This window comes from Harpegnathos saltator, unplaced genomic scaffold, assembly GCF_003227715.2.
Source record: "Harpegnathos saltator strain DR-91 unplaced genomic scaffold, Hsal_v8.6 scaffold77, whole genome shotgun sequence".
Taxonomy (NCBI): domain Eukaryota; kingdom Metazoa; phylum Arthropoda; class Insecta; order Hymenoptera; family Formicidae; genus Harpegnathos; species Harpegnathos saltator.
This window is the reverse complement of record NW_020230615.1, coordinates 132,455-142,877: the sequence shown is the minus strand read 5'-3', so window position 1 is coordinate 142,877 and position 10,423 is coordinate 132,455. Positions and strand designations below refer to the sequence as shown.

At 32.8% G+C, this 10,423-nt stretch overlaps 2 protein-coding genes across 3 annotated transcripts; one reads left to right on the top strand and one right to left on the bottom strand.

Annotated features, from left to right (window-relative positions):
* Positions 1 to 558: 558 nt before the first annotated feature.
* cpb (F-actin-capping protein subunit beta) lies at positions 559 to 3,063 on the bottom strand. The gene is made up of 4 exons (XM_011146320.3): positions 2,821 to 3,063; positions 2,324 to 2,535; positions 1,863 to 2,235; positions 559 to 1,763 (listed from the first exon to the last, which is right to left on the bottom strand). Exons 1-4 carry the CDS (start codon positions 2,821 to 2,823, stop codon positions 1,530 to 1,532), a joined length of 822 nt encoding a protein of 273 aa, XP_011144622.1. The 5' UTR covers positions 2,824 to 3,063; the 3' UTR covers positions 559 to 1,529.
* Positions 3,064 to 3,529: 466 nt separating this feature from the next.
* Graf (GTPase regulator associated with FAK) lies at positions 3,530 to 10,245 on the top strand. Of its 2 annotated transcripts, XM_011146321.2 has the most exons (20): positions 4,191 to 4,350; positions 4,464 to 4,621; positions 4,735 to 4,806; positions 4,990 to 5,091; positions 5,214 to 5,324; positions 5,408 to 5,512; positions 6,393 to 6,464; positions 6,788 to 6,854; positions 7,010 to 7,107; positions 7,194 to 7,288; positions 7,540 to 7,621; positions 7,708 to 7,810; positions 7,887 to 8,108; positions 8,360 to 8,465; positions 8,686 to 9,049; positions 9,141 to 9,354; positions 9,460 to 9,616; positions 9,721 to 9,777; positions 9,853 to 9,932; positions 10,004 to 10,245. In XM_011146321.2, the coding sequence occupies exons 1-20, from the start codon at positions 4,191 to 4,193 to the stop codon at positions 10,093 to 10,095; spliced, it is 2,517 nt and encodes an 838-aa protein (XP_011144623.1). In that variant the 3' UTR covers positions 10,096 to 10,245. The 2 variants fall into 2 exon arrangements, with proteins under 2 accessions (XP_011144624.1, XP_011144623.1); XM_011146322.3 differs by lacking the exon at positions 6,393 to 6,464 and having other exon boundaries at positions 3,530 to 4,350; positions 10,004 to 10,095.
* The last annotated feature ends 178 nt before the right edge of the window (positions 10,246 to 10,423 follow it).

The following is a 10,423-nucleotide window of genomic DNA, read 5'->3' as shown; positions in this document are numbered from 1 at the left end:
GCCCATGGATCCTAGGATATGTAAGATTCTCGATGTGTATATGGTTATGCAGACGCGCTTAAAGGCTCCAAGGATTTATAGTACCAAAAGAGTATCAACGTCATCTTGCGTACAGAGAATTAGACTCTAAAAAATGGATGAGGATGAAAAGGAAATCCTCAACATCTTTCGCTTCAGAGGCGCAAAATTTATGGTACTGGCGATCATTGGGGTCAACTTACCAGTCCAAGGATTTGTAATATCAAAGATCTCCGTGGCATTATATGCCATGCATAATCTTGTGAGAGAAGTTCCGATAATAAAGAGAACCGTGATACCCAGGATCTGTGGTTTCGTGAAGATCCATGGTACTAACAGATTTTTGTACTTATGAAAAAGTTTAATACACGAACGAATAAACTTTAATTTTAAAATTTTTATTTGCGCACTATATATGAATTCATTATTATAACAAATGCAAAATGCAATGCTCTTCTTTTGGACTTTTTACGTAAATAAAAGTCGCGTTTTATACTGCTTCTCAGAATTAGCTATGTGGCTGAAGTCAATACTAAACAATATAAACAGGTTGTTCTTTAATTAAATGCGTTACTTCACAAAATCTCAATAGTTTACCGCAAAAGTTATATCGATTTCATATATTTAACGGATGTTGATATAAATGATGAGAATTTTCGTATACACGAAACTTTTAAAGTTCTCACATTTATATGAAGTGTAAATTTCTCATTACAACAATTGCGATGCGTTATCCGTTTTACAATTTTACATTTCGGCGCTTAATTGCGCGCTTTCAAATTTAATCCTAAACAGTATAAGAGGAATATTAATATTTCCCAAAATAATTCGTAATTTCCGTCAAATTACGAAAAGTTATAGATTATCATAATTGTTTTCCATAATTGTTACATTTAATATAAACTGAAAGAGGATTAATTGCTAGATGTGCTCTTTAAGGTATCCTCACGTAATAAACGTTAGACTACAATATTACAACTCACTTTTGCACTTTACACCTTTTTTTTTATTTAATTTATCATTCTAAAACGCGTTGCACCTTTCCCACATATTTACAATAAACTCTATTTCATTCGAAATTAAACAAAAAAGAATATTTCATACTGTTTAGGTTTAATCAACGCGTCTGTATTATTCATATTTCTGGGCAACAAAGCGCAGGAAGTAATAAGTGTCACGTTTCATTCGTGAAGATCGACCACAATAATTCCAAGAATTCGCAAGTTCTGTGGATGCAATCCGGCCTTAAGACCCAGATGGCAGCATTTAAGATTCTCAAAAACCCGAGAAGATCTTGAAGCCTTCCTGGGAAAGGGGTTCTCGAAAAAAGTCGCCGCAAAAAATCCAGGATCTCCAAGAGAATCCAAAGATTCCACAGATTTCAAGAATATAAAGATGTCTGTGAAAATACAAAGATCCCAAGCAAGGTTGAGGAGGATCCAAAAATACCATGAAGTCTATTCGCAATCATAATCGAAGCTCTCTTGTTGCTGGTGTTGCTGATCGCAAGATCAATTATTGGCGTTTCGCCTTTGCAATGCAGCCGCGAGATCCTGTCTAAGTGCAGCCTGCTGTCTCTGATCGGCCAATGACTGCACTGATCGCAATCCGTTCACGATATCTTTCGTCTTGCCAAAGTAAATCTCATTCAGCGTGTTGCGAATCTTATTTTCCATATCTTCAACCATTCTACCGATGTTAGCAATATGTGGGGACGTCTCACTGATCTGAGCATCTTGTTCCACCTGCAATTACATATATAAATAAATCAACAGATAATAATATAGAAGATATTTGGAAGAATAGAAGATACGACAATTACACACATGGTTCTAAGATCTTACCTGGCGTGTTAGACTACCACCTAAATTCATTGTGCCAGAACCGTGTTTGTTAGTCTGCAACCACAACATAGCTGTCGATGTGAGTTTATAATGAGCTGTACGACCAGTAGACTTTTCCTGCACCTCCACAACATGTATTGAATCCCAACAGCCTTTGATCTTCTTGGAACCATCACCAGCTTTTTTAATTAGAATGACCGCTGCAAAACCATGATCTAAATCCCATAAATATACCGAGGAGACTCCACCTTCAAAATAGAGCTCTCGGTATTGATCAAAGGCATGGTTGGCATCTATCTCAAGTTTTCTCAATCGCTCAGAAGGCATCGAGCCATCTTCTAATGGTGGATCATAAGTGTTGCTCCAGGGAGACCTACAAGATATTATGTTATGTTTATATCAAGATAGATTACTTTTCCTTTCCTATTGTCAAGTATTCTAAATGCTTATTTGGAGCAAACCTGTATGAATCTCCATCTCTATTATAGTCGCAAAGAAGATAATCCTTGCCGGATTCCTTATCCTTGGCAATTTTTAATGGTTGGTCTACTGAAGATAATAAATCCTCGCACAGGGAAGGAACCAAGTCAATCAAATCACTGAGGTTCTTCTCAATTTGTTGCGGTGGCAATCTCCGCATCAGATCCAGTGCACAATCCATCTGCTGTTCTGTCTAAAATAATATATAGAGGAGGTATATATATATATATATATATATAGCAAAAAAAATAAAACGTATGATCTATGACTATCCTATTTTTCTTATAAAATACTTTTAACATTCATAATAATGAGTGTAAAAAGAAAGGAGATTATAATAGATAGACAAAAAAATGACACTTGTCAAATACATTAACTGTAAAATATGAATTGTGTGTCTTATAAAATATGACTTATTTATAAGATACATAATGCACAAGAGAGAAAAGATAAAAGTAGGATATTCGAGATGCCTCACCATAGTGCTCCGATGTGAATTGGTTATAGGCCGACAAACATGAAAACCTTATTAGCCGATGTTGACAATGTGAAAATAAACGAGAGACGCGTTTAATAGCCACTACCTTACTGGGATTTTCACGAAAATAAGCGAAACGGGCATTTAAAGGGTGTGTCGTGGTGCGAGTGGCGATTGGCTCATCGCTGGCTATGCCTCCAAGAAGAGCGAGGTTAACTGTCCGCGTCGCAATATAGCCAAATTGACGTGTAAGTTCAAGCTGACGTTGTCGAACGCGCGGATTGGTTGTTGAAATGGGGAAGTCGCTGAGTAGTGCGAAAAAATCTCTGGATACGTTCGCTCAGCTGCACCCTCTGCATTCGGTTATTCTTCGTTCTCTCTTCTCGCAAGGCGCAAAACATAAGTCCACTCTTCTTGATCATTTTATGCTACCTCAAAAGTGTCAATAGCGAGTGCAGTTAGAACGAACAAGTCTTTTATCTATGGTTTTCTTTCGAACGAACGTATCTCGTGTCTAGACGTTGGCGCGCATCATGACTCAGAGCTCAGAGAATCTGAGAGTGTAATATTTGTAATAGTATGACGTAAGTGTGAAAGGTTAAATGTTGTGTCAGTTGATAAATGACAAATTATAGAATGAAAATAAATTAAAGAAGAAAAAATTAATTCCAGACATTTTGCAATTAATGATTATAATATACAAATCTTTAGGCACGATACTTTTATTCTGAAATACATCAAGTAACGGAAGTGAAGGCATTTATGACGTTTACTGTACCGCAATATCTTTCTCTTTCTCGCATTCTTCTCTTTGACATAACGTTACCTGTAAAGAGCTTACTCTTTTCGTATTCTACACTCGTGTGCTAGGAACTTTTGTGACAAGCAAATATACACACATGATCTTCGTTGGAGAGATCTCTTAATTGTGGAAATGCATCTCTCAATGTGGACTCATTATTATTGAATCATCACCACTCAACTTCAATATGCTAAAGTGTTGGAGTACGAAATTAGTTTATAATATTAAAGAGTATTGAGCAAGATATAAAAAGCAGTATATAAAACAGTATTAAACAGTGTTTTAGTATATATATATATATATATATATACACACACACAGAGATTGTATATCTAATCAGTTTCAGGCTATTTTAAAGTTGTATATCTATTTAGTTTTAAGCTATTTGGATTCATTGTATCTCAATAATGTCAAATGTATGCGAATTTGTGCAAATAATCCCACAGTGAGATGATAGTGAATGTGCACTTTATCGCGAGTGATCAAAGGTGACAACGATTTTACGAACGAATCTGGCCTTTCTTCATTATCATATTCATGACCTTTGAATTTTCATAAACAAACGAGAATGGGTGTTGGCCTTAAACCATTGGAGTTTACGGATTGTTTAACGGACAGTCCATATTTTCGCGAAAATCTTCATTATCATGAGCGCGAATTGGAAAAGACCAGTCAGCAAATTAAACGTCTCGTTAAAGAGGTCAAAGATTTATTGTTAGCTGCTAAAAGTAAGTCCTACAATATTGCTTTTTTATTTTTATCATCCTTAACAAGATACAAACCTGTTGCATATATGTTTATATTTGTCAAATTGCTAAGTAATATAAATATGTTCTATCAGATTTGTCTAGAGCTCAAAGAGCTTTTTCCAAAACATTACAAAACTTTAGTTTTGAATGTATTGGCGAGAGCCAAACTGAAGATGAAACTCATATATCTCAAAGCTTGAAAGAATTTGGCAAACTTATTGCATCTATAGAAGATGAAAGAGATCGTATGGTGTGTAATATTTTAAATGATTATATAACTGAATGATACAACTTCTATATACTATATTACTTTTATAATTATTAATATATTATTTTATATTTATTAATGACATCTTTATACAGCTGGGACGAGCACATGATCAGATTATATTGCCTCTGGAAAATTTTAGGAAAGAACATATTGGAGGAGTCAAGGTTATTATTATTTATATATATTATATATTATTATTATTATTCATATATATATATTATTTATTTATTATCTTATTATGTCTTATATAATTTTTCTAGCTATACTTTACCATATATATGTCCTGTGCCAAATGTAACTAACAAAATATTTTAAATTCCATTTTTAGTAGTTTGAATTTTTTTCAGGATGGTAAAAAGAAATTTGAGAAACAGACAATCAAATTTTGTCAAAGTCAGGAACGTTACTTAAATTTATCTACTAAAAAACAAGACAATGTTCTACAAGAGGTATATTTCAAAATAAAAAACTTAGTGTTATACTGTTGAAAACAATTTTATTAGAGTTATGTGAAAGATTAGAATTATGCATTATTAAATAGTTGATATTGTATATGCATGTGCGTACGTAGGCTGATGCAACATTGGAGATGGCTGAAAGACACTTTTCTCGAGCTAGCCTAGAATATGTATTTCTATTGCAAGAAGTACAAGAGCGGAAGAAATTTGAATTTGTTGAAACGGTAATAAAGAATAGTTTAATTAAGTTCTATAAATGCATATGCAGATTATAAGTTATAACATGATACAACTTAAAATGTTCTAGTTATTGGGATTTATGTTTGGGTGGCTGACATTTTATCATCAAGGCCATGAAGTTGCAAAAGATTTTAAACCTTATATGACAGAGTTACAGTTAAAGATACAGAAGGTTGGTGGTCAGTCTTTTCATGATGTTTTTAACTGCTTAAACACGTATATATGTTGAATAATGTTGAGAAGTTTTATCTGGCTGGTATACTTATTTAAAGTTAATACATGTGATAATTATGGAGAATTATTCTTTTAATACGTGTTATTGTTGTGTGTTTGAAGAAAATCGTGTCAAGCATCACTAACGTGTAAATATATGTTTGCTCTACTACAGTATTTCTAATATTGCTGAGATTTCTTCGTATTCTGGCTTCTAGTTAGCCAATATCGCACGTTATAAGAAAAATAAGTTAATAACTTACAAATTTGGTAATTAATTAGAAGTTAGTTTTGTAGTGTATTCAAAAAGCAATGACATGGATTTCTGCGTGCGCACACAATCACTATAATATAACTCTAACTTACAATTATATCTTATATCGAAAAGCAATATTTGGATAATAAAGTATGTATCATTAAACATTTAATAACTCTGCTTGATCTAATTTTCGAATTGATGCTATGTCTTTCATGGATTTATGCTTGATATTTCATAAATATTCCAATTTACTTTAGAAAAAAAAGCAACCTGAAGCAATTTCAGATTATACCTGTTCCTGAAGAAGTAAATTGGAATGTTCATGAAACATCAAAAACAAATTCACGAAAGATCTACCAATCTGAAGACCAGATAAAGCATTTATTTATATTGCAAAAGCTTAAAACATCAGATGTAATAATTTTCTTGAGTTACGAAATTGTAACTCCTTATGTACAACGTATAATATTTTCAACTAAAAATTATCGTGTAATGTAAATATCACGATAGAAACAGTAACAGCATGGATAAGAGCTTACTAATTACGATTTTTTATCTGTGTGTGTGTGTGTTTCGCAAGACTAGAGAGAATTTCCTTGCTACCCGGGCTAAAACTGAATCACTTATGAATAAAATGAAGGACATGAAAAAGGTACGTTTCTCTTATAGATATTTTTGTATATTTTTTTACTTAATTAATTACTTAGTCGTTTCTCGTCTTAATTTTCTCAAGATATAAATGTTCTTAGAAATCGCGAACGATGTAGTTACTTAGAATTATATATATTGTCTCATAATAAATAATGGTTTATTACATAGACTACTAGAGAATTATTTGCATACTATAAGAGAAAAATGTATATTAAACGTACAAATAGTTATTTCCATAAAGTCTAGTATAAAATAATTGATACAACTTGCTAATTACTACATAAAGCATTTTATATTTATTTATAATCGTCTTTTTTTTCTTAGTCTGCTGTAGAAAGTGGTCTCAATAAACTGCATTCGCGTGAAGGCTATTTATTCCTGATGGAAAAAAGTAAGTTTTTCTTCTTTTATAATATAAATATCGTTCATAGTAAAAACTAATCACATGTGTCGCAGATGTTTTATAATAATATTAACATAAAATAAAAATTTTTATGTGCTATATTATAATTTTGTATTGTTAAAAAAATGACACATTATTTGTAGAAGCCTTTGGTACAACCTGGACAAAACAGTATTGCACATATCAAAAGGACAAGAAAGAGTTTACTATGATTCCTTACAATCAACTCACAGGAAAATTTGTAAGTATATGAAAGTGGAAAAATAATTATTAATATATATCACACAAACAGGAAGACAAAGGATATTAATTATTTTTTTTTAATAGAGTAACAAGGAAACCTTCACGTTAGCATCTTGTATACGTAGAACATCGGACACTATAGAAAAAAGATTTTGCTTCGACGTTACAGCTATCGATAAGTGAGTTTAATTCTATTATTTTTTCCATAGTATATGTATCCTGCAAAAAGAATAGCTAAAATTGTCTGCAACATCTTGTCAACAATTGCCTTTTCTTCCAGTATACAATTATTTAATATATTTCTTATTATATATATCTTCTTCTTATTATATAATATCTTATTCTCCAAATTGAAAAGTTGACGAAAAATAACGATCATATCATATATAGAAACTTCATTTGTTCATCTTCAATCTTCAATCTTTTCCAGGCCTAATATAACGTATACATTCCAAGCGCTCTCGGAAGAAGATAGAAAGTTATGGACGGATGCCATGGATGGAAAAGAACCTGTAAGTATTATTCCGTTTCAGCTTTAATATAGAATCGCACATAATCGTTGAAATATTTGTAACTTTCCTTTTTTACTGCTTTTCAGACTTGCCCACTTTTGGGTTCTTCCGCAAAATCCGAAGATACAACATTGGACGAAATTGGTTTTACATTTGTATCCAAATGTATAACGGCACTCGAAGATAGAGGTGAGCGACAATTGTAACGTTGCGATTATTGCATGAATTCGTTGAACTTAAATCATCTAATATTTGTCGATTATAGGGCTCGAAGAACAGGGTCTATATAGAGTTGTCGGTGTTGCCTCGAAAGTGAACAAACTTCTAACGATGGGACTTGATAAGAGGAAAGTAGATAAGATCAATCTAAACGATCGTTTCGAATGGGAAAGCAAAACTATTACCAGCGCACTTAAGACATACTTAAGAACATTATCAGAGCCGTTGATGACTTTCCGATACTACAATAGCTTCATTACAGCTGCGAGTGCGTATAGGTATTCTCCATAACATATTGTTTTATTTGCGCTATTACATCCACTTTATATCTTTACATCCACGAAAAAATTAGAAAGTTCGATATGCTCGACAATTAGATTTTCTCTTGTTCCTGTTTTGTAGAAAAAATGTTCGCTTTTCTTTTTTTTCCTATTTAATTATCATCAATAATCCTCGTATAAAAAGATCAAGCAATGAATTAAAGTTTAATCTAAATTTTTTACTGTGTTATTTAAACAGAACAGGAAACAAAGGAAACTAGGATAAATGATATACACAACCTTGTTTATCGACTACCCAAGGCCAACTTCAATATGCTGATTCTCCTTATCACACATCTTTGCACGTAAGAAATAAATTATTATTATTAATTATTACTTATTGTCGTTTTAGTTCTATCTTCTATGTTTAGTTCTATCTAAATATTATTTATCTAAAACCATTTAATCGCTATTCAACTTGCTTTTTTACATTATTACATATTTGTCTACTATAATATATATATAATGTACTATAGTAAAATATTAACTTGTCGATAAACTTACTCACAAAACTCGAAATTTCAGTGTAGCCAAAAAAAGTGATAAAAATCTAATGACCGTGGGAAACTTGGCAGTATGTTTCGGTCCAACTCTACTACGACCAGAAGAAGAAACTGTGGCTTCCATAATAGATATTAAATTTCACAATATTGTAGTAGAGATATTGATCGAGAATTGTGAAAGAATCGTAGCTGGATCCCCGCAAGAATCTTTGCGCACAGTGGGGGCACAGCCGCCGATTCAAACCACTGTTGTTATTCCAAGTAAATCGCAACGTGTCAAAGTTCAAGAGGATATTCCGACTTCTTCTTCCGGTAATGGCACGGCATTTTTGAGATATCCGCTACATACGGCAATATCACTCACACCTACGTCGTCCCAAACGCATGTGAGTTTCATTCGTTTCTATAAACTCAGTTAATTTCATATTATGTAAAGGCTTTTACATACACCTATTGTATATACACCTATGTTTTTAGCTTGTTACAAAATCCTACTATGATGGGCAGCCATTAACGGTGGTTAACAAGACACCCATCATCGACGAAAGAAGCAACGGAGATTACGAAGACCTCGAGAACACAAGCCATCGTATGCCATTATATGTGGATAGTCGTAGCGGCGGTGGCGGTGGTAGTGGCAGTCGCATAAAATTGACTAATGCGAACCTAATGTATCATTCAGCCGACAAAGGTTCAGTTCTTTATGCACCTGCATATTTATTTTGCAACAATGTGTGCAGTACCGTCTTTAAACATGTAAAAGAATATGTTTAAACGAATTTTGTTATTTTTGTAGTTTTGAGCGGTGGCAATACAAGTAGTTCGAGTGAATCGATCGCGTCGGATCCTCATCCATTTACAGGCGAATTACCAGTGAAGCAGAAGCGCAGCGGCATGATGTCCGTACATTATCCCACCGCTTACTCTCAGCGCAGTAACTCGTCGTCATGTCCGTGAGTCACTTTAATTTTTTACTAACGACAAAAAAAGGAACTATATTTTATATATTTCCAATTGCACTTTTATTTTTGTTTTTATATTGATATCTTAATTATAGTGTTAATACTTCGCCTGGTAATGGACGTTCGAGTCCCAGTCAAACACCTGGGATTTGGTGAGTGTTTCCCACACTCACATGTGATGTAAATTAAGTGATTGTGATTTCATACTGACACAAATTCCTTTCCAGGAGAGTACGAACTTTATACGCGTGTATGGCGGAAAACGACGGCGAATTATCATTTGAACCAAATCAAATTATTACAAATGGTTTGTACGACATGCAAATATTAATTTGATATGTGTACGAAAGAACCTTATAATATGTATTATTATTACAGTTAAGGACTCTTGGGAGCCAGGTTGGCTGGAAGGTACGTTAAATGGCAAAACGGGATTGGTACCGAAAAATTATGTCGAACAACTGCCCTAAAAATTAGCCAAAGAACGGGAGAATATGGTGACTTCATCATTACGTTATCATGAAACTTTCTTCTGAACATCGTTTTTAATATTATTAAAATAGGCAATTATATGACGCATTATAAATTCGATTTGTACCAATTTTATTTTTGTCTATACACTGCTTAGTCAATTATATAAATATATAATTTATATAATATATACTACAATATATATATATTATATATTATATAAATATGTAATATATAATATATGTAAATAAATATATCAGTATTTATATAAACACACACACACACACACACACACACACACACACACATATATATATATGTGTGTGT